The 24175-nt window shown below is 46.9% G+C and overlaps 1 protein-coding gene across 1 annotated transcript in view; it reads right to left on the reverse strand.

Annotated features, from left to right (window-relative positions):
- CFAP54 (cilia and flagella associated protein 54) overlaps positions 1-24175 on the reverse strand; it is a 1106494-nt gene that overhangs the window by 1053225 nt on the left and 29094 nt on the right. The window contains exons 6-7 of the mRNA XM_029597529.1: positions 20261-20404; positions 5053-5163 (exon numbers count right to left, since the gene is read on the reverse strand). Of these exons, the coding sequence (XP_029453389.1) occupies positions 5053-5163; positions 20261-20404 (255 nt within the window). The remainder of the gene's footprint in view (positions 1-5052; positions 5164-20260; positions 20405-24175) is intronic.

Raw genomic sequence — 24175 nt, forward strand, 5'->3', positions numbered from 1 at the left:
ATGGAAAAGAATATGCAGATACGCCTCCATCAAATCCAAAGACGTGAGGTACTCCCCTGCTTGTACTGCCATTATGACAGAGAACACCGTTTCCAACCTGAAATGCATGTCTCGTAAATGTTGGTTGACGCCCTTGAGATCCAGCATGGGCCAAAACGACCCTTTCTTCTTGGGCACGACATAATAAATGGAATAACGGCCCATTTCACTGCAATTCGGAAATAGAAATCACCGCTTTCAGGTTCAACAGCCGTTGTAATTCCGCTTCCACTTCTACCCTCTTCTCAGGGGAGTTGCATGGAGAGACCATAAAGGCATCTGGAGAAATGCAAAGAAATTCTACAGGATACCCATCCTGAATCACTTCAAGAATCCATTGATCCTAAGTAACCTGGACCCACCTGTGATAAAAACGGGATAGGTGACCACCTATCTCCTGCACCAACAGGTGAGCCCGAAACCCTTCATTGGGAAGACCGAGGGGCTCCACCTCCACAGCCCGCATCCTTATGAGGCCCTTGGAGTCGAAAAGACTGATACCTGCGGAAGGGACGGAACTTCTGGGAAAAACCTTCCTTAGAAAGCCGAAAATGAAACATAGAAACATAGAAATGACGGCAGAAGAAGACCAAATGGCCCATCCAGTCTGCCCAGCAAGCTTCACACATTTTTTCTCTCATACTTATCTGTTTCTCTTAGCTCTTGGTTCTATTTCCCTTCCACCCCCAGTTTTAATGTAGAGAGCAGTGATGGAGCTGCATCCAAGTGAAATATCTAGCTTGATTAGTTCGGGGTAGTAGCCGCCGCAATAAGCAAGCTACACCCATGCTTATTTGTTTTACCCAGCCTATGTTATACAGCCCTTACTGGTTGTTTTTCTTCTCCCCTGCCGTTGAAGCAGGGAGCTATGCTGGATACGCGTGAAGTATCAGTCTTCTCCCATGCTGTTGAAGCAGAGAGCCATGCTGGATGTGCATTGAAAGTGAAGTATCAGGCACATTTGGTTTGGGGTAGTAACCGCCGTAACAAGCCAGCTACTCCCCGTTTTGTGAGTGCGAACCCTCATTTTCTCCCCTGCCGTTGAAGCAGAGAGCTCTGCTGGATGTGTGAAGTATCGGTTTTTCTTCTCCCCTGCCGTTGAATCAGAGAATTATGCTGTATATGCATTGAAAGTGAAGTATCAGACTTATTTGATTTGGGGTAGAAACCGCCGTAACAAGCCAGCTACTCCCCTCTTTGTGAGTGTGAATCCTTTTTTCCACATTTCCTCTTGCTGTTGAAGCTTAGAGCGATGTTGGAGTCACAGTAAGCATGTGTATGTTTATTTAATAAGGGTATTGACTCCAGGCAGTAGCCATCATTCTGGCGAGTCACCCACTCTTCATTGGCAGCCTCTTGACTTTATGGATCCACAGTGTTTATGCCTGTAGTCTTGAGAGCGGTCATTCACCCGAAAAGACTGGGCAACTAGTTTCTTGTCTGCTGGCAATCAAGGAACCTAGGTCTCTCCCCATTTACTTGCCATTTTTTCCAATTCACTGCCAAACAAAAGTGAGCCCTTGAAGGGCAGCTTGGTAAGAATGGACTTTGAAATAGTAACCGCTACCCGGCCGCAATAACCAAAGCAGCTCCTCTTGCAGCTATACGAACCAAGTCACAGCCCACATCAGCTAAGAAGGCGGCCCCTGGTTCTACTATAGATGCAATTTCAGACCTTGCATAACAGAATCTTTTCAAAGATGCAAGGTAGTCCGAGCTACCAAGGTGCAACAAGAAGCAATTTGTAAGTTCATTGTCTCTGCCTCAAAGGCTTGCTTTAGGATAGCCTTAATCCTTCGAACCTGAGCATCCTTCAGTGCCACATCACCCTCTACCGGGATGGTGGTATGTTTTGTGACAGAATACACCAAGGCATTCCCCTTAGGGAAATGCAACTGCTTTCTGGCCTGTGGATCCAAGGGGTATAAACCCACCAAGATATATCCCCCTTTAAAGGCGCACTCCATTCCAGATCAATCAACTCCTGGATTGCATCCAGGCGGAGAAAGAAACAAGAAACCTTGCGTAGGTTGAACAAAATGGGATCCTTCTTCTGATTCCCAAGGAGTTAGTCCCAGCCACTCAGAGGGTGTTCAAGGTCTGAGAGATCAAATCCGGCAACTCATTTCTATGAAAGAAGTGGAGAAGAGTTTTATATGGCTGCAAATCTGGGGGAATGTCCCCTTCCTCACCAGGAGAGCCTCCACTATCATTATAGGTATCACCTTGATCCACCTGTATTCGAGCTTTGACAGACCACACTGCGCCACGCCGTTTGATGGGGAGCAAGCAGAGGAGCACTCAGAGCAAACTGAACTCCTTAGTAGCTACTGCCAATTCAGAAGACCGACCCTGTAGAAATGTCTGCAATCCCTGGAAGAATTCTACCCTGGAAAAGGAGGACGGGTCCATTCTAGGCCCCATAGGCCCGAACCTGACGTCCTGACAGCCAGTGTGTCCCCAAGGTCTCAACACATGAATCAATCTGGGGAGGGGACACCCCTGCCATGTTTCCCTCGGTCCGAGAAGATGATCCATATCGGCAAACTCAAAAGGTCTGCATCCAGAAAGAACACTCAAACTGGACGCACAGACCAGAATAGACGCATAAACGGACATGTAGTTGCGCACCAATGACCCACAGCAAAAAACATGCGAAACTATCTCGCCAAAATTGGAGAAGCCTGGGAGCAGGGCCTAGCCAAACAGCTACTCAACTCGTGTGTGCCCTACCTCCTCACCTCATAGAACTCCCCAGAGACATGAATGAGACAGCCAAACGCCAAGGAAACAGACCTTTTCTCCTGATTTTTTCCTTCTTTTCTCTGCTTTTTTTTAAAGTTAAAAATCTTTTACCTGAGCTCAGTCCTCCCTGGCTGAGAGCAGGAACAGGTCCTAGCTACAGGGGAGGGGGGGGGGGAGGGCGAAAGCCTTCACCACCGAGCCTCTCTCGGCCTGCAACTGCTAGTGAAAATTTAGGTCCATGCCACTCAAGGCTACCGGACTGAAGGCACTCTACAGAGGGAGGGACCGCACAGTATCATCTCAGGAGGCAAGCGCTGCTACATAGACGTCTCGTCTTTCCAATATCTCCTTTCCAACTTCATTCTTTTTTTTTTTTTTAAATAACAGGCAATCCCTCAAAGGGAAATGCATGTCCACCATCTGCTGGAGATGGAGAATACTGGAGGGCTGATACTGGGGCGGAACTATATGGCTGTGATATCAGCTTTTGCAACGTCTCCATCTGCTGGCAGAGGTGCATAATCCATTACACGTGCAACTCCTTAGAAAATTAACCCCTATGCTCATATACCTTGTGGGGTAATTTTCCAAAGCATTTATATGTATAAAACTGGGTTTTACACATGCACTTTACCCATGTAAGTGGGCTTTTGAAAACTGCTACAATAAATGCCATTGAATTGTCAATATGTTATATTCATGTAGCTGCACTTTACACGCATAAATGGCTTTTGAAAATTGCTACAATATTATGTTACATTTACATGTGTAACTCCTTTTAAAATTACCTCCTCTATGTAAGTAATTTTATGTGAATATTCAGCAAGCAATTTTCAAAAAGTCATTTCTGTGGATAAAGCACTGTTTTACCCATAAAAGTCCTTTTGAAAATTACCGTCCTAATACACTATTATCTACAGGGGCAATTTTCAGAGCTGCAAAGTCCGCCGGCTCTTTTTACCCACAGTCTTTGCACTAGTTCTCAAAAGACAAGTACAGATATAATTTTACTTTTAAAATTGCCCAAGGAAAAAGTACCCACAGAGATCTGCACTTGCATTTTCTGTATATAGTTTTTCCAACCAAAATTACGTGCAAGGTTTTGAATATGCAAAATTATGAGCGCAGTTTTCTCACCCCGACCTAACCCCAACCCAGGAACTCCTCCACTACAATGCAGCTAAAAGTACCCATGGTGTGGAACTATGCACACATTTTGCCCTGCAAACAGGGAGGGCCAGTTTCAGCCAATTTACCTAGGAGAAATGTTTTTACCCATGGAAATCCCTTTGAAAATTACCTTCTAGAGATTTTATATCCTTTCATGATTAGTGTGGTAAAACACTGCAGTAATGTGAGTTAAAAATGTACATTACTGCACACTTTTGAGTTAAAAACTATAACTATGCCTCTAGAGGTGTAGTTAGTATTTTGCATTAATGATGACATTAATGTGGATTTTTGGGTAATGCACCCATATTAACTTTAAATAAGTTGTACATTAATCAGTTCATTTATATTTTAACAGTAGAATTTGTGTTAATGGTAAAACATTCATAATACCATTTCAAGCTCACTTAACATGCATTAATGCAAATTGAGCACTAATCCAGGTGTTTAATGTATTTTTATGCCATTTAGTAAATAGGCCCCTTAATCAAGAGCCATTTACACTAGATTCTCCTACTTAAAATAGAGGACATTTGGAGTGGGAAATGAATTTAAAGCACATTAAGATTTTCATTTTTTACCAAACATGCTTCCTCAACAACGTCCATATTCCCTTTAGTTCAGACATCTCATGACAATGATACTTATAGAGGTTTCTACAGGCACCATGATATGAGAGGAACACCAAGCACAAGGCTCCATGGCATCCAAACTTTCCAGGGCTGCTGAAGCATCTTGCCTATCACAGGAGCTTAGAATGCTGCCCCTGCAATGTTTCCAGTTTTGGGTGGCCTGCAGCACAGAGACTCAAATTCAGACTTCCCATATGGTAATCTATAGTGCTACCACTGAGCCAAAAGGCTGACCTTGTCGCTATACTTTTAGGAAATAGGGAATACAAACCTAGTCTGACAGGCTAACTATATCCTTGCCATATTAACTGGCAGTGGACTTGCTGAATTAAGCATTAATTGAATGAAGAAAATATTTAATATATCTCTGAAAATTAAGGACTCACAGGTACAATATGAAGTAATCAAATTCATAATTTTCCTTCTTCATATGTATGTATACATTTTTGGGATCATATATTCATACCTTAGTAGTGGCCTCAGTAAAAGCCTCAGCTGCTGCTGGATAGTTTGATTTGCTCATGAGTTCTAATTCATTGAGTTCAGCAATCTTACTCAAACCCCGGCGGGCAAATATCTAGAACAAAATAAGAAATATGCATGCTATATGGTTGAAATAAGATATTGAGCCAATGAGAAAAATATTAGTAATAAGAAGGTCCATTTCAGTTTTAGATGTGAACAGAAGATTCAGTCAGGAACACATCTATGGCACAACGTATATGAAAGTCTTGTAAAAATATATCTCATATTCAGTACTAGCATCACAAGCACTCTGGAAAAGATTGATTTTTTTTATGCTGTTTGAACTCCAATACAGAAGTAAGTAAAAATATTTCTAGCAGGAGGTGGGTTTCACTATAAAAATATGTGCTAATGTGTTAGGGTCATTGCTTATAAAGCAAGATACTGCTTACATCCAGGGACAATAACTTTCAAACCGGCACGCGGGCGTACTTTTGTGTCTATACGTCGTCCCAAGCCCAGGACCATGGCCATTTTATAACATATGCGAATATATATGCACGTTATAAAATAGTCTTGCCGTACACATATGTGCACCAAATTTTAAGTGGATGTGCGCATGTGCGCACAAATCCTGCTTCTGCCATATGAATCAGATTTTAAAAGGGGCACAAACTGACGCCATTCCCAGTTTTACCAGTTCATCCCCAGTTCACCCAGTTAAGAGATAGGTCCTCCAAATCCCTCTAGTTTAATAGGTCTTCACTCCCCCCAGTTAGCCCCAACCCAAAAATCCCTGCAGATCTGCCTAGTTTTATTTTTTAACTTACATGTCATCCATGCCAGAAGTAAAGTTATGAGGCAGGGAACCTTGGGGTGCACCAGGGCACTTAAGTATTTACGTGCACATCTCCGGTTCATGTCCTGAAATGCCCATGTCGCATCCAGACCATACCTGCACCCCGCCCCTTTTTGAAAACTCTGGAGATGCGTGCGCTGCGGGAGATACATGCGTATCGGAGCAGCTTTTAAATTCCGCTCAGTGCACATGAGCCCAACTTATTTGCTCATCCCTTAATTAAAGCGTGTGCTGGGCTTTTAAATTTCACCTCTTAGAGTGTTTGTGTATCAAACCTATTCTGCATTATAGTCCTCAAAATGTGTACAAAGTAGCATCACTTTATAAGGCCTTCATGTCACATTTAACCATACGGTATATTTTGTGGTCAAATTTTGTCACGCCACAATTCGTTCCTTTCAGTGCATTGGGAATGCGATGGGAAAAAATATACAATTAATAATAAGCATAGAGCTGGCTAGGCTTTACTATAGGTTAAACAGCAGGAATATTCCAGCAATGGGCGGTTCAAAGGATGTTAGTGGCTATTGTGATTGACAGAGGATCCATTCCCCAAAGAGTGGGTCAAGTTTAAAGGGAGGTTTCTAGAGCCCTGAGGAGTGTCACTGATGAGAGATCTGGAGAAGAGTAACAAAAAGTTGCTTGCTTTCTGAGCTTCCTGACAGGAGAAGACAAGTAGCCTTGTCTGCTGTCCACTGAGAGGGTGTGTCTTGTTTGCGCATCTGGATGGAGGAGAGTTCTAAGAGGAGTTCAACCAAAAAGAGTCTGGAGGGTTTCTTTTCCTGTGTGCCATGGGAGAGAGAAAGACTTGTCTATTTCTGTTGTACTGTTAAGCTGCTTTGTATTTGAACAGTAAACTTCACTTTTGTTTTGGAATACAACACTTGGTGTGAGGACTGACCGAGTGAGATCCCCTGAGCCTTACAATTTATCCTGTCTCCCATAGCACTAATCTGCATTTTTTTCCAAAGCTGCAAGGAACTGTCAGTGCTCAGCTGTCTCTGAAGTGTGGACCCCTGTGAAGGGGGAAAGTTTATATAAGAAACTGGGTAAATATCAAGTACATATATAACATAGGAATGATGGCAGAAAAAGACCAAAATGGTCCATCTAGTCTGCCTAGCAAGCTTCCCAAGATAGTAAGTGCCGCTCCGTGCAGGTTACCCCCATGTTTCTGTTAATAAATTCTTGTTTTTCTCAGGCTACATGCATAACATACAATTTGTTCTGAACTTAATACAACTTGAGAATTTCAGCCTTACAAATGAATTTTAAATTGGAAAACTGCAATTCTGCACTGTTTTCAGAAATGCCATTTTTCATTCAATAACACCTTGTTTACAGGCTGTCAAGCATATGTCCAAAATGTTCTGATTTATAGAAGTAATTGAACTTTAGGAGAAGATAAATCTCTGACTCCCTGAGGTCAGTAATGAAAGGAAATATCTGAGCTATAAAAATGTAGGCAAAGAATGTATGCCAACAGAACAGCTAACCAAAACAGCTGGCCTCCCAGAATGTATTTCATCTGCTCTCCTTAACTAAGGATCAAACACCACTGATGCAACTGCTGAGGGAAAAGTCATGACGTAAATGATACCTTGAGGGACACTAAGAAACTTTCTCATATGATTCCCAGCTGTTTGGAAAACAGGAGGTACCATTGCTGGGAAATGTTGATCTTTGAATACTGCTCTTCTGCAAAAAAAAAAACAATTATCGTATTTTCCGGTGAGTAAGAAGTGGGCTTTTTTCAGGAATTCCCATCACTGCGTCTTATATACCGGTGTGACTAATATGCGGTGCTTTCAGTGTCAGCATCTCTCTCTCTCTCTCTCTCTCTCTCTCTCTCTCTCTCTCCTTACCAACGGAGCCTCTGTGCCACTCGCTCTTCCACACAGCCTCACCAACAGCCGCTTGCACACCAAGCAGCCTGCTAACATTCAGCGCTCCCCTAGGACACCTCCCACGTGGCCTCACCAACAGCTGCCCGCACACCACACAGCCCACTAATGTTCGGCGCTGCCCTAGAATGCCTCCCACGAGGACACAGCAACAGCCGCTCACACACCACACAACCCACTAACGTTCAGCGCTCCCCAAGGATGCCTCCCACATACGTCCAGAACACTCAGCACTCACCTACTACACCTCATCCTCTCACAGTCCATTGCCATGATCACCCGCTCTTATCTAACGATGCAATTTATCTACTGAATTTTTTATGAAAAGGGCTGTTGAGAGAAAGGTACGACCTATACATCAGAAAATACGGTATGTAACCAGTGGGTCAGGACCATAATTTTTTAATAATTGCAATATAGTTTCTATTTACATGTCTAATGTATTCATTTCCTCCTGTGTGGTGAGGAGATTTCTGGCACATAGCACCCCATACAAACTAATTTAAACTAATAAGGAGTTACTACAATAATACAAGAAAATTATTACTTACCTGCTAATTTTCGTTCCTGTAGTACCATGGATCAGTCCAGACAGTGGGTTATGTCCCCAATCCAGCAGATGGAGTCAGCCCAAAGCTTCGAGGGGGCGTCACCATAAATACTACTACCCCCTCTGCAGGAGTTCAGTATCGAGTATATCAAAGCCCGAGTAAACCGAAAACCCCCTGCTTGGATCAAGTTGAAACAGGACGGCAACAATAAGCCGCTGAGTGATAACTGAGTAAACTGAAAAACCGACCCACCAACGGGTGGGCGGACACGAACATAGCGTGTCAACCTCCAAGGGAGTAAACAGTGACAGGGAAAACTGTAAACACGTAATAACAAACAACAGCAGTAAGTGCACTACTGTAAAAAGGAGACACAGCTGAACAGACTCAGCAGCCACATACAGTCGAGCAGGAGTAGGCCCCAGGACCCAAATGCGGTGGGCGTCTGGACTGATCCATGGTACTACAGGAACGAAAATTAGCAGGTAAGTAATAATTTTCTTTTCCCTGTACGTACCTGGATCAGTCCAGACAGTGGGATGTACCCAAGCTTCCCTAACCCGGGTGGGATCCTGCGAGACCTGCTCGTAGGACCTGTTCGCCAAAATGTCCCTGGACGGACGAGGCGAGATGTAGTCTATAGTGTCTCGAGAACGTGTGCAACGATTTCCAGGTGGCCGCTCTACAGATTTCTTGCGAAGACACCGAGCGGCTCTCTGCCCAGGAGGCCGCCTGAGCGCGAGTCGAGTGTGCTACGATGCCGGGTGGGGGAGTCCGCCCCACCCCAATATAGGAGGCGGCAATGCCGGCCTTCAGCCATCTGGCAATGGTCGTCTTCGAAGCCTGAGATCCCTTGCGGGGACCGGACCAAAGGACGAAGAGATGGTCAGAAGTCCGGAAATCATTCGTAGCCTCCAGGTAGAGCCTCAGGGTGCGCTTGACGTCAAGGAGACGAAGAGACCGCGGCTCCGACGAAGAGAACGATGGAAGTTCCACCGTCTGATTCACGTGGAACGCAGACACCACCTTCGGAAGGAAGGAGGGGACAGTGCGAAGTGAAACACCCGAATCGGAGAACCTGAGATAAGGTTCCCTACACGACAGGGCCTGCAACTCCGAAATACGCCGAGCGGAGCAGATGGCCACTAGGAACACCGCCTTGAGGGTGAGATCCTTGATCGTCGCATTCCGCAGCGGTTCAAATGGAGGTCCTGACATAGAGCGTAGTACCAGATTGAGACTCCACGAGGGACAAGGATCGCGCAGTGGAGGCCGCAAATGCTTGACCCCCTTGAGGAAACGGGCGATGTCCGGATGTCGCCACAGAGATCCTCCGTCACGCAGGAGAGAGCCAAGGGCGGCCACTTGAACCCGAAGCGAGTTGTAGGCGAGCCCCTTGTCCACCCCTGCTTGCAGGAACTGGAGGATCTGAGGAACAGACGCTTCCGAGGGTCTTGTGTTCAGGCCGGTACACCACAGCTCGAACACCTTCCAGACCCGCACATAGGCCACCGACGTCGAGGTCTTCCGAGACCGCAGCAGCGTGGATACTACCGCCTCCGGGTATCCCCGTCGTCGGAGGCGACGCCTCTCAAAAGCCAGGCCGCAAGACAGAAGAGTTCTGCCTGGTCGAAAAATACTGGTCCCTGGTGGAGGAGGCGAGGAAGATGTCCCAACCTTATGGGCCCGTCGATTACTAGGTGGAGAAGGTCCGCGAACCAAGGACGTCTCGGCCACTCTGGCGCAACGAAGATGACAGTCCCCCGATGAACCTCTATTCGTCGTAGTAGCCTTCCCACCAGTGGCCACGGGGGGAACGCGTATAGAAGTAGCTCGGCCGGCCACGGGAGCGCTAGGGCATCGACGCCCTCCGCCCCCCGTTCTCTCCGGCGACTGAAGAAACGAGGCGCCTTGGTGTTTTGAGCGGATGCCATAAGATCCAGGTGGGGGGGACCCCACCGCCGAACGATGAGCTGCATGGCCTCGTCGGAGAGGGCCCACTCTCCGGGATCCAGGAGCTGGCGACTGAGGAAATCCGCCTGGACGTTGTCCACTCCCGCTATGTGCGAGGCCGCCAGGCGGGCCAGGTGCCGTTCCGCCCACTGCATCAACATCTCTGCCTCGAGCGCGACCTGCGGGCTGCGGGTTCCGCCCTGTCGGTTGATATAGGCCACCGTGGTCGCGTTGTCCGACAAGACTCTGACTTCCCGATTCCGAAGGAGTGGCAGGAAGTGAAGAAGAGCCAGCCTGACCGCTCGGGTCTCCAGACGATTGATGGACCACGTCGACTCCTCCGCGGACCACGTCCCCTGCGTGGCGCTGCGGTCGCAGACTGCCCCCCAGCCTACGAGACTGGCGTCGGTGGTTACCACTACCCAGTTTGGTAGATCGAGGGACATGCCTCGAGCCAGATTCTCCGGGACCATCCACCAGTCCAGGCTGCTCCGTGCAACCTGGGGCAGCGGGAGTATCACCTGGTAGTCCTGCGAAAGTGGTTTCCAGCGGGATAGAAGTGCCCTTTGTAGCGGCCGGAGGCGCGCAAAGGCCCAGGGAACCATGTCGATGGTGGAACCCATCACCCCCAGGAGCTGTAGATAGTCCCAGGAAGTGGGCGCTGGTAATGCAGAGAACCGCTGTATGTGCTCCCGCAGGGAGTGCGCCTTGTCCTGCCGCAGAAAAACCGCCCCCAGACGGGTGTCGAAGGTCGCCCCCAAGAAATCCAAGCGCTGCGAAGGCACGAGGGAGCTCTTGGAGAAGTTCACCACCCATCCCAGGGACTGCAGAAACTCTATCACCCTGGCCACTGCCGCCTGGCCATGCCGGAAGGACTTCGCCCGTATGAGCCAGTCGTCCAAGTAAGGATGAACTAGAATACCCTCCTTCCGAAGGGCAGCCGCCACAACTACCATGATCTTGGTGAAGGTACGTGGGGCCGTTGCTAGGCCGAACGGAAGCGCCACGAATTGGAAATGCTGGTCCAGGATCTTGAACCGGAGAAGGCAATGGTGTTCTTGGCGAATGGGGATATGAAGGTAGGCCTCCGTCAGATCCAAGGAGGCCAAAAACTCCCCTCGGTGTACCGCCGCGATCACCGAACGCAGCGTTTCCATGCGGAACCGGATCACTCTGAGGGATTTGTTGACTTCCTTCAAGTCCAGTATGGGGCGGAAGGAGCCGTCCTTCTTTGGTACCACGAAGTAGATGGAATAGTGGCCCGAGCCCACCTCTCCGGAGGGTACGGGCACAATGGCGCCTATCTCCCACAGTCTGTCCAGCGTCTCCTGCACCGCCTCTCGCTTGATGGCCGAGCCGCAGGGCGAGAAAATGAATCGACCCTTCGGAGCGCGGACAAGTTCCAAAGCGTAGCCGCGTCCTATGGTGTCCAAGACCCACTGATCCGAGGTGATCCGTGCCCACTCCTCGTAAAAGAACGCCAGCCGCCCCCCAATCTTGGGGACGGCGGAGTGGGCGAGCTGAACATCATTGAGAGGACTTGGGCGAAGGTTGTCCCGCCGTGGAAGCGGGGCGCGCGGGGCGGCGTCCGCGAAAGGAGCGAGACCAGGGCTGAGACCTGGGGGCAGAGGGCCGAGCCGCCGCCGGCCTATAACTCCTATAGCGCCTTTGCGCTCTGGCTCTGGTCCGGGAGGACGAAAACGCCCTGCTGGAGCGATATCTGTCTTCCGGCAGGCGATGGACCGCGTTTTCCCCCAGAGACTTGATAATCTGGTCCAGATCCTCGCCGAACAGGAACTTACCCCTGAATGGCAGGGAACCCAGACTTGACTTGGAGGACGTGTCCGCCGCCCAGTTGCGGAGCCATAGAAGTCGACGTGCCGCCACCACCGAGGCCATGGAGCGGGCAAGGACCCGAAACAGATCATAGGAAGCGTCTGCCCCGTATGCCACCGCAGCTTCCAGTCTATCCGCCTGGGCGGCTTCTTCGGGTGGCAACACCTGAGACGTGAGCAGTAGCTGCACCCAGAGAAGACTGGCTCGCTGGGCAAGCGAGCTGCACATCGCAGCCCGCAGCCCCACTGCGGAGACCTCGAAGACCCGCTTGAGGAAGACTTCCAACTTGCGATCCTGCGTATCCCTTAACGCTGCTCCACCTGTCACCGGAATGGTCGTCCTCTTCGTGACCGCTGACACCGCGGAGTCCACTCTGGGTACCTTGATGAGATCCAGAAAATCTTCCGGCAGCGGATATAGCCGTTCCATGGCGCGGCTACCCTTCAGAGCGGCTTCCGGGGCATCCCATTCCCTGGTGAGCAGCTGCAGGAACGACTCATGAATGGGAAAAGCCCGAGCCCTCGGGCGAAGGGCTGCCAGCACCGGGTCTCCCTTCTTCGAGGAGGTGACTACAGCGGGCGCGACGGGAGCTGGCAGGTCCGGCGGGGGATCAAGGTCCAAACCCTGAATGATCTGTGGGATCAGGTCATCTAGCTCGTCCCGCTGGAAGAGGCGCAGGGTACGTGGGTCCTCACCCTCCGAAGTGGAGTCCCCTTGTCCCGCCGCCGCGGGGTCCGACCCAGGGGAGGCTGGTGGCGACCCAGGCCCCCCCGAGCCCACGGGGAGCCGTGGTTGGTTGGGGAGCTGTGGGGCCCCCACACCCGCCGGGGCGGGGGGGGCCGGATAGGCGGGCGAAGGTCGCGGGAGCTTGGGTGGTGGCGGATCCGCGGGCGCAGCCAGGTCCTGCAGGTAGGCTGTATGCATCAGCCGTATGAACTCCGGCGAAAATCCCGGCCTGGTCGGGGGGGCCTCCGCGGGTGGGGGCCCCGAGGGACCCTGCCCCCGCGGGCCTTCCTCCTGGTCTGTCTCCGGTACTAACCTCGGGGGAGAGCCCTCTGAAGCCACCTCGTCCCCCTGCGCTGCCTGGGCTCCTTCAGGACGCAGCGTGTGTAAGATGGCCGCCGTTCCCGCCAGGAATGGGGGAGGGGCCAGCCCGCGCCGCCCGGGTAAGGCTGTCATGGAGGCCCGATGCGTGAGGGACCGAGAGGTGCCTTCTCCTCCGGGAAGGCACCGAGCGCAAATTCCCTCCCTGGAAACGCGCGATCCAGGTTCCCCACAGGCCGAGCAACGCGCCGGCCGCGGCATCTGGAGCGCAAGGGTAACAGTCCCCGACAGCCCAGAACTCCTGAAAAACCCGGGGGGGGGCCGCGAAACGGATCGCCGCTGCGGGGGGGCCCGGGTGGCCTGCGCTACCCGCCAAAGACAGAAACGGCGCCGCGGGGGGGCCCTCCTGGCCGCACGACCCGCCGGTGGTGAGCAGCCCTCTCCCCGGTGCAGCCCACGTGGAGCCTCAAAATGGCCGCGGGAGAGGGTGAAGACGCGAGTAGGCCGGAGCACCGGCAGCCGCGTGTAACCTAGCTGCAAGGGAAGGAGAAGAAGAAAATCACACTTACCCCGCAGCAGCCCCGGACAGCGCTGGTAAATAGAGAAAGGAGAGACAGAGGACAATACAGAAGTCACGCCTCCCCAATCAATCAATTAACTTAATTAATTTTTTTTTTTTTTTTTTTTTGTAACACAACTTGATCCAACCAAACAAACCTGACAACAATAAAGCCTCCAACCAAGGGAAGCAAAAGAACAAAGGAAAAAGAGAATCGGGAGCAAGCCCAGATTCCACTACTCGCATCTGCTGGAGTCAGCAGATACTGAACTCCTGCAGAGGGGGTAGTAGTATTTATGGTGACGCCCCCTCGAAGCTTTGGGCTGACTCCATCTGCTGGATTGGGGACATAACCCACTGTCTGGACTGATCCAGGTACGTACAGGGAACCCTTGTATCTCAAGAAAAAGGGACTAAAATCAAAGAATAAAAACTAAACATGAATAAATGCTTCAGTTTGTGGTTTTTGTTTTATGTATCATTATTCATTTTTTTTCTCTTTATGTAAATTTATCTAATATAGAGACAAACAAAATTAGAAATAATCCATGGAGAAAATACCTGATAATTCCTTAGCCTAGTGTAAGACATAAAATACATGGAAAAGACAAGAATCGCAAAATATAACAGGACATAAAGCTCACTTCTAAACAAAACTAATATATTTTTCCTAAACTCTGTGGAAAGACCTGGTCTAAATACTGTATCTTGATAAAACTGATGCAGAGATCCCATGAAGATCTCCACTAGAGGTTTTGATCTAGTGGTTAGTGCTGGAGGATAGATAGCAAAAGGTAATTCCTTCTTCCAGACAGCAAGGGGTTAACATGCCCTGGCTGTATCAACTGACCCCATATGGAAAGGAATGGGACTGTAAGGGTTACCTAGATAGGAAGTAACCTGTAAGAGTGAGTCTGCTGCTCTTCCTCTGTTATTGGGTCTGGTCATACCAGCACAACCCTTATGAAGAGAGCCACATATATAATGTTTATTATTCTTCTATTCCAGTTTTCCAATTTGCATCGCTCACAGAAGAATGCTGAGTTATTTCTACTTCACAATAAGGGCCTGATTTTAAAAAAGCTTTTACATGTTTTAAACTGGGTTTTACATAGGTAGATGCACTTTACCCATGTAAGCGGGCTTTTGAAAATTGCTGCAATATGTGCCATTGAATCGTCCATAGGATATTCATGTGTAAGTGCACTTTACACATACAAATCTCTGTTTTTAAAATTGCTACAATGGTATGTTCCATTTACATGTATAACTCTTTTTAAAATTACCTCCATAGTGTTCAACCTGAGCAGAATGTGTGGTGAACCCTGCTGCACACCCCCAGATAGGACTCTGAACAAGGAGATTGAGCCAGATTGATGCCAGTCTAACAGTTGGGACCAAGCAGCGTAGGTCAGAGGTTGTACCATTTTGCCACAGCACTCCCATTAGAGGTTGCTGCAACAGTTGTTTCTTGCCCGCACATTAGCAGGTGACCCCCCCACCCCAGGCTGCTAAAGAGAAATTCTCAAAATCTGTTCTCTGTCAGAATCAAGCACAGATGAACTTGTGAATGATTCAAGTTCCTACGTCAGGCTTCAAATCGAGCCAATATTTTCTTATATCAGTGGTTTTATAGGTAAAATATAAACTTCAGATATCAGAGGCATCTCCTTCTTTGGAATCTGAAGGTACGTCACCAGGTATTTTTTTAAAAACTCAGCAGACTTTTAGGGAATTTCAGTTCCCTTAAGTTTTTGAATTTAAGTGCATTCTGTATATTTTCACATTTTCTTCTTAAAGAGATATTATCCTTGCCCAATGATACATTTATCATTTCTGCTAACGGGATCCGATAATTCAGATCCCCTAACTTTTCTACTATTTGCACAGAGGCATTTTGAAATGAAAATTTATCCTTCAACTCAGCATGACAAACTAGGCAGTTTGTCACTGATTTTCCACCAATTTGTCAGTAGGGGGAGCTCAGGAGAGTGTGTTGGGGATCACAAAGAAAATGAATGCACAGTAGTTCTGGGAGATATAGCCTTTGAGGATTCGAGTTGACAAGAAGTGTGGCGAATACCCTTCTCTCAGGGGAGGCCCCACAGGATAAGGTCAGGCCCCAGGGAAGGCATGCAACAGACACTACCAGTCCCCAGAGTGGGAACTCCCCAGGTGTCATGAGCTCCCAGGGTGAGAACCCCACGGAAGGCTCCCAGGGCGGGCAATCCCTAGATGGCATGGGTTCTAAGGGCGGGAACCTCGTGGGTAGATCCCAAGGTGGATATTCCCCAGATGACGCAGGCAGAAACCCCCAAGAAATGAATTAAGCCTTCTGGGAGGTGTAGTTTTCAGGTATTGTAATTAAAATCCACCCAAGCAACACGGAAGAATAATCAGCAACAACAGCAGGGTGCACTGGTATAAAGAATCAGACTAGCCTAGAACTGGGATCTTAGCTGCCTGTTTAAATGCTGTGTGATATTAAGCCATGAACAGAGTCTGCATCTAGCAGGCTAATATCCTAACGGGAAACAAGCCATGGGGAGGGTACATTGTTCACAGAGACTTTACCGAGGATTTTCAAAGCAAAGTTACACACGTAAATTCATTTTGAAAATACTCAGGTAACTGGCCCAGTACATGCACACATTCACTCACATAAAGCTACACTTCCTCTTTAGAGGGCTTAACTTTCATATGTACAATTACACGCATATGTTTTAAAAGACAAATATATGTGTATAAGTGCCAGCAGTGCACTCCAGCATGTCTCTCCTCAGTGCACGTGAAAGGATGCGCAAAACTGGGTTATGTGCAATTTCGCCCATAGCTTTTCAAGCACCGAGCCTGGGTCAGTTTTAGAACAGCCATTCACACTCATAAAACTAGGTATGATGCACATAAATGGCTTTGAAACATCCCAGAAAAGCAGAGTTGCTTACCTGTAACAGGTGTTCTCTGAGGACAGCAAGATGTTAGTCCTCACATATGGGTGACATCATCGGATGGTGCCTGGCATGGAACTTTGATCTCAAAGAATCTAGAGCTTTCAAACATGCCCTACTGAGCATGTGACGCCTGTAGTCATCACCCTGCCCCCTAGGCAGAGTCCCTCAGTCCACAATACAGCTAATACATTTAGAAACCAACTCCCAGGGGAGGCGGGTGGGTTTCATGAGGACTAACATCCTGCTGTCCTTGGGTGAATCCCAAGTTATAGGCTGTCCGAGCAGGACAAAGCGGGAAACTGCACTGTGCTGAAAGCACCACCTCTCTCCCTTTTGCCTGTGAAGCATCCAACCCACAAAGAGTTCTAGGCGGGAAAAGATTTGGGTTCTACAAAGAGAAAACCACAAAAAAGAATGAGACACAAAACCCCAACACATAGCAAAGGTGCCTAAGGCAGGGGAGTGATACAAGTGCCAGCAAGAAACATACACTGCATCATAGAAAACATTACAAGCAAGTTTCGGATCAGGAAACTCTGACAACAACAGTAGGTCTAGAACCTCCTGGGTAAAGGAAAAAGTCTAGAGATATAAACAAGAGAAGGACTTTTGGACAAAGACCGCAGTTTTCTTTGGAGTTACTAGACAACCAAAAAAACCAACTGGGGCTCGAAAACTCCCCAGAAAGAAACTGCGGTCCACTGACATCCAAAGGACAGAATGTCTCTGCAGAAGTGTGCCCATGTTTGGCTAATAGGCATAATGGGCAGAAAACCCAAGCAACACTTGGAAGAATAATCAGCAACAACAGCAGGGTCTGTGACAGACCCTATGTGCCAAAGCACCAGACACAGCTGACCAGCAGGACAGCATCTAGAATTTCAGGGGATGAAAGGTAATCCCTGAATAGGATTGCTAGCCCAAACCCCTGAGCAGGGAGATAAGTTAGGCCTAAAGCTCACTAACACTTGCACCCTGTCAAAGGCAGGGCTATCAATCCTGTCTAAAGGATAGTTCAGGTGAGCAGGAAGATACTTTGGGCAACCTAGTGAAGTGAGAAAAGCTAAATGCAGTATTGGCCAGAGCTTGGCAAAAATATAGGGAAAAAGTGGTGTATCTTTTCCTGCAGGTTTACACTAAGATATACCACAAATGCTTTAGCTTCCCCCCCCCCCCCCCCAACCATGAAATTCCAACTAGAAGTCAGAAGGAGTGAAGAACACAAAGAGGCAGACTGTTGGACTGCTGAGGTAAGCACAACTCAACCCAAGCGACTAACTCACTGCCAATTCCAGGAACACTCCACTAAGATACAGGAAGCCAGGGTGCCATTCACTGGCCTGGAAACTCTAAAGGGTACCAGGGTAGGCCAAGGGCAATCTTGGAACAGATCTTCCCGAACCTGGTTTAGGTATTAATACCCCAGCCATGATAGCATATACTTCCCCCAAGGAAGCATGCGGTCCGGTAAATGGAACAATCGTTGCATGAACCAGAACTCCCCTCCGCAGACAGGGTTATCCCTAAAATAGGGAAGTATAGCTTGCAAGCCACTGCAACCAAAGGGCAGCACCTCTGTTGTGGGGTCCCTCGTCCCCCAACTCCCCCAGCCATGGATATGGCAATAGGTTGAAAGGCATACTCGCCAATTAGATGGGTTAGAACCCTCCTCACTGAGGTAGGGTCCGCAGGAGAGAACGACTGGCAATAGTGGTCCTTATTTAAAAATGCCCATTGAGCTCAGCAGATAGCAAAGCTGACTCTTGCATGGAAGAAACCCCTAATCTTCACCAGGGAGCTACTCTGAAAAGGCTCCCTCATGAAATAGACTAGCTGTGCCTTAGGACAACCTAAGGAGAGAGCTATCAATCGACCAGCTCTCGGATCCCATGAGGAACCAAGAGCAACCACCAATCAGAAGCAGTGACATGCCTTCTCTGGGAAACGGAGAATAAGGGACACCCCTTGCAAGGGTGGACAACAAGGCGTCCAGAGGGGAACTTATAAGAGTTGCCCTGGAACCCAGTCCAATCCCACTTTCCTGAAGAGACAGGAAAGCAACGGGAATCAGGGTCTCATGATGCCAAAGAACCTCTCAACTCTCTAGTTGAAAGTTGAGACACAATCACTTATTGCTGAGGATCAGAAGCGACCAATTTGCCAATGGCAGCCACCCTTGGACGGGGAAGGCCACCACAGTAATCAATGAAGGGGCCCCAGGAAAAACGGTCAGATGACCACCGCTGCCATCCCCAGGCCCTGGCCTACAAGGAGATGCACCAATTCAAAGAATCAAGGCTCCAGAAAAGGAATAAACCTGCCAGGGATGGAGCCCCAGGGGTTTCCACACAAAGGGGATTTGTGACACAGAAGGGGTAGAAAAACATATACCTCTTCTGAGGAAGGAGAAGACTCCCACAGGTCCTGAGTCTATCTGTTTATACGCCAGGAAAGCGGGTCATTTATCCCGCTGAATATATGGGACAAGTTATCCAGCTAAGGTTAGCTGGATAACATGTCCACTAAACGGCCTACTGAATATTGGCCTCAAACTGATTATAATAAAACGCAAACAGGCATAACAGTTAGCAATGGTAAAATAGGTAGCTGTTTACTATTGAAGGTCCATCTGCAAATGTTAGCAATCAAAAGCCTGTGTGAATAGCCAGGTCTTTACTGCTTTTTTAAATTTCAGATAATTTGCTTCTGCTCTTATATCCATAGGTAAAGCATTCCAAAGAAGAGGTGCTTGATACAAGAAAGAACAATCTCTTGTAGATTCCAGTCTAATAGCAGGGGGAGGAGGTGGAGGAGACCCTTTTGAGAAGAATGTTAGGTACATAAAGGACAATACGGGATTAAAAGTTTAGAAAGAAAGATTGATTGTGTTCATCAGTCAGGGACATTTTGGCGTTATATTGTGTGCAGCGTTTGAATCCCAAAGCTCTCTTTTTAGTCATATCTGGAAAAAGGCCTACTGCCAAATTAAAGGATAGAAAAATGTATTTTTACCTAAGGATGTAGAAAGGAATTAAGTAGAAAAATGAAAGAAACAGGGTATCAAAAAAAAAACAAAAAACTGGAGGGAGTTTTTCTGAAGAAAAGTTGCTGCCGACACTGTTGTCCACAGTCATGGATGAACAAAAACTGAGAGGTTTGCTGAGGGCTGCCTGGTGCAGCGCGTGCTGCACTTGGTGAAACATTCGAGGCAATGAGCTATCACTCTCTGTATATGTGCCATGCAATGACATCAACCTCATGGGGGACTGTTTATCCTGCTTGTTCATGGAGAAAACAGGGGAAAACATCCCCTGGGGAGTTGTGAATGAAGGCTCTTGATGTCACTTGCTAGCCCTGTTTCTAACTGAGCTAGAAGCCCTAAAGATCAAGAGGAAACTGCCAAATAAAAAAACAAAACAAAACACCAAAGGTACCTAACAAAGCAAAGAGAAACTTTTATGTGTCTCTCCCACAATCCGTCCATGTCAGTTTATGCTATCCTATTAAAACAAATTAAACACACATTATAAATATGATTTAAGTTAAAATTACCTCTGCTTGGACCCCAGCTTTGCAGTCATAATAACACTGACAAACAGCAGTGTAAAGGGTGACTCTCCATGTCAAGTAATGAACAGACAGAAGCGGAACCGATGATTCCATACATATGCTGGCCCACAATAAGAAATCCAGTGCCTAAAAGGAGAAGTTAATTATCAACTTCAAATTTCCCAGGGACTGCTTCAGAAAGGTACAACTGTAAATACATTATACAATGCTGTGCAGAGTAATTAATGCTGGCAAAAGACTATGTCTTTTTGCTTGAAATATGCATCCCTTGTAAAATTCTATATAGCATTTTGAATAAAAGCACTATAGAAATGCAATAATACATTTTTTATTATTTTTAACTTGAAGCAGACATATAGCTACATCACAGTTTAATAAAGAAATCAGTCTATAATTAGAGCATTTATTTCTTGGTTAGTTCTTCTTAAGCATAAGAGCAATGAAGTTGATTCACTCTCAATCTTTTTGAATTCCAAGGGGGAAAATATCTGGGAAAATGTGAGTTTTGTCAAACAGTAACTGTTGTATACTGTTTTGTCAAACAGTAACTGTACTCACTTCTCACAATTAACAGCAGCCTTTATAAAATGGGCAAAAAGAGGGCTGTGCTTTCCTTTCCACTTGGCCTAGCTAAAATGGATATGTATTTGAGGCACATCTCAATAACTCTTAAAGTGCATCTACTCTTTTATGCACATTTAGGAGACACAGAGGCTCCTTTAGTAGCATAAGAACATAAGATATGCCATACCGGGTCAGACCAAGGGTCCATTAAGCCCAGTATCCTGTTTCCAACAGTGACCAATCCAAGTCACAAGTACCTGGCAAGGACCCAAACATTAAATAATCTCAATCTACTATTGCTTATTAACTAATAGCAGTTTATGAATTTTTTTCTCTAGGAACTTATCCAACCTTTTTTAAACCCAGTTACACTAACTGCTGTAACCACATCCTCTGACAATGAATTCCAGGGGTTAACTGTTGGGCCGATGCAGTATGGTGCGCTAAACCAAGCGCACAGTTAGCCCCCATTTGGCCGTGCATTTTCGAAGAGCTATTTTTACCCCTTATACAGTAAGGGGTAATAGCGCATGGAAAATGCACGGCCAACCCCCCCCAAAACTAATAGCGCCCGCAACATGCAAATGCATGTTGATGAGCCTATTAGTCCCGCACAATGCAGAAAGTAAAAAGTGCAGCCAAGCCGCACATTTTACTCTCAGAAATTAACTCCTGCCAAAGGTAGGAGTTAATTTCGGCCAGCACTGGGAAAGTATACAGAAAAGCAAAAAAAAAACCCTGCTTTTCTGTACACCCTCTGACTTAATATCATAGCGATATTAAGTCAGAGGCCCCAAAAATAAAAAAAATTTAAAAAATCGAAAAAAAAAAAAATCAGTCCACAGCTCGTGGGTTGGAAGACAGACACTCAATTTTGCCGGCGTCCGTTTTCCAAACCCGTGGCTGTCAGCGGGTTCAACAACTGATGCCGGTAAAATTAAGCGTCGGCTGTCAAACCCGCTGACAGCAGCCGCTTCTGCCAATAAGGAGGCACTAGGGACGCACTAGTGTCCCTAGCGCCTCCTTATTACCGTGGGCCCTCATTTGAATACTAAATCGCGTGCCCAGGAGAGTGGCCTGGGCGCGTGTTGGGAGTGTGGGCGCGTGCCTAGGAGAGCCGGCTCTGCCACGAATTTTACTGTATCGGCCTGTATGTGCTGAGTGAAAAAGAATTTTCTTCGATTTATTTTAAATGAGCTACTTGCTAATTTCTTGGAGTACCCCCGAGTCCTTCTATTATCTGAGTAAATAACCGATTTACATTAACCTGTTCAAGTCCTTTCATGATTTCGTAGACTTCTATTATATCCCCCCTCAGTCATGTCTTCTCCAAACTGAACAGCCTTAATTTCCTTATACTTTCCTCATAGGGCAGCCATTCCATGCCCCTTATCATTTGGTCGCCCTTCTCTGCACTTTCTCCAGTGCAATTATATCTTTTTTGAGATGCAGCAATCAGTATTGCACACAGTATTCAAGATGCAGTCTCACCATGGAGCAATACAGAGGTATTATGACATCAATCGTTTTATTTGCCATTCCCTTCCTAATAATTCCTAACATTCTGTTTGCTTTTTTGATCGCCACAGCACACTGAGCCAACGATTTCAAAGTATTATCCACTATGATGTCTAGATCGCTTTCTTGGGTGGTAACTCCTAAGATAGAACCTAACATTCTGTAACTACAGCAAGGGTTATTTGTCCCTGTAAGCATCACTTTGCACTTGTCCACGTTAAATTTAATCTGCCATTTGGAAGCCCAATCTTCCAGTCTTGCAAGATCCTCCTACAATTTATCACAATCTGCTTGAGATTTAACTACGCTGCATAATTTTGTATCATCTGCAAATTTGATCACCTCACTCATCATACCCCTCTCCAGATCATTTATAAATATGTTAAAAAGCACCAGTCCAAGTACAGATCCCTGAGGCACTCCACTGTTTACTTTTTCACATTGTGAAAACAGACCATTTAATCCTACTGTTTCCTGTTCTTTAGCCAGCTTGCAATACACAAAAGAACATTTCCTTCTACCCCATGACTATTTAGTTTTCTTAGAAGCCTCTTATGCGGGACTTTGTCAAATGCCTTCTTCAAATCAAAATACACCACATCTACCGGTTCACCTTTGTCCGCATGTTTATTCACCCCTTCAAAAAAATGTAGATTTGTGAGGCAAGACTGCCATTGGGTAAATCCATGCTGGCTGTGTCCCATTAAACCATGTCTATCTAAATGTTTGTGATTTTATTCTTTATAACAATTTCCACGAATCTTCATCCCCAAAGCAGATTTAGTGGAGCTCTTTGAGAAAGAGTGCCTGAGTCGATTCATGCTGACCAGAGCTCTTATTCCAACTGTGACAAAAGGTTTGTAGATGCCGGCCCTCCCATATAGACCACTCTCCTATGAAGTGAAAGTGATGACAGCTCTATATTGCATGATTACTGAGTCCTTCTAGAATGTGACAGGAGACACAACTAGTATCAGTCAATCGTCTATCCCTAAATGTGTCTTGTCCTTTTTGGAGCCCATGCTAACCTGCATGCTTGACTATATCTAGTACTTCTGTAAAGAGCAGGACAATGTGATAGCCTATCACATTGAAAAAATAAACTATTGATATCACTCATACAGGCTTGCTTCCTCCAAGGAGTAATCTATTGCATTCAGATGTACTGTGACCAATGCTTGCTGGTAATGGCTAAAAGGTAGATTTTAAAAGGGCTGTGTGCCCATAAACGTGCATATCTTGCCGTGCACAAAAATGCACACTATTTTATAACCTATGCGTGCCACTCATTAAAGAATTTTTTACTTTATAAGTGATGAAAAGGAGTTGATTTGTACAATGTAGACACTAGAGATGTGCATCGGGTAAAAGATTTGTTTGGGGCTTAGGATTCGGCCTGCCACAGGAAATTTCGTTTTCCCGTGGTTTGGGCTTTTTTTTTTTCAGGGACTCCCAATTTTCGGGTTAGCACGCGCTAACATTTTAAAGTTAGCGCGTGCTAACCTGAAAAATGAATTTTTCCGAAATTCCGATCGTTTTTCGATCCTCCGAACCAGGACTAATTAGACAATTTCGTTGAAATTGTCTAATTTGTCCAAAATGAATGCACATCTCTAGCAGACACTACATTTTACAGTGTACAAATCAACTCCTTTTTATCACTTATAAAGTCAAAATTCTTTCTTGAGGTCAGTTTTACAATGGATACCTCTAAATGTGTCTGTAACAACACCCCCCTAACTCCAACCTACCACCCGAAAACTCACCCAAATCAAAATGCCCCCTTACAATGGTCCATATATAGAGTATCTGACT

The sequence above is a fragment of the Rhinatrema bivittatum genome, chromosome 4 (assembly GCF_901001135.1).
Source record: "Rhinatrema bivittatum chromosome 4, aRhiBiv1.1, whole genome shotgun sequence".
Lineage (NCBI taxonomy): Eukaryota > Metazoa > Chordata > Amphibia > Gymnophiona > Rhinatrematidae > Rhinatrema > Rhinatrema bivittatum.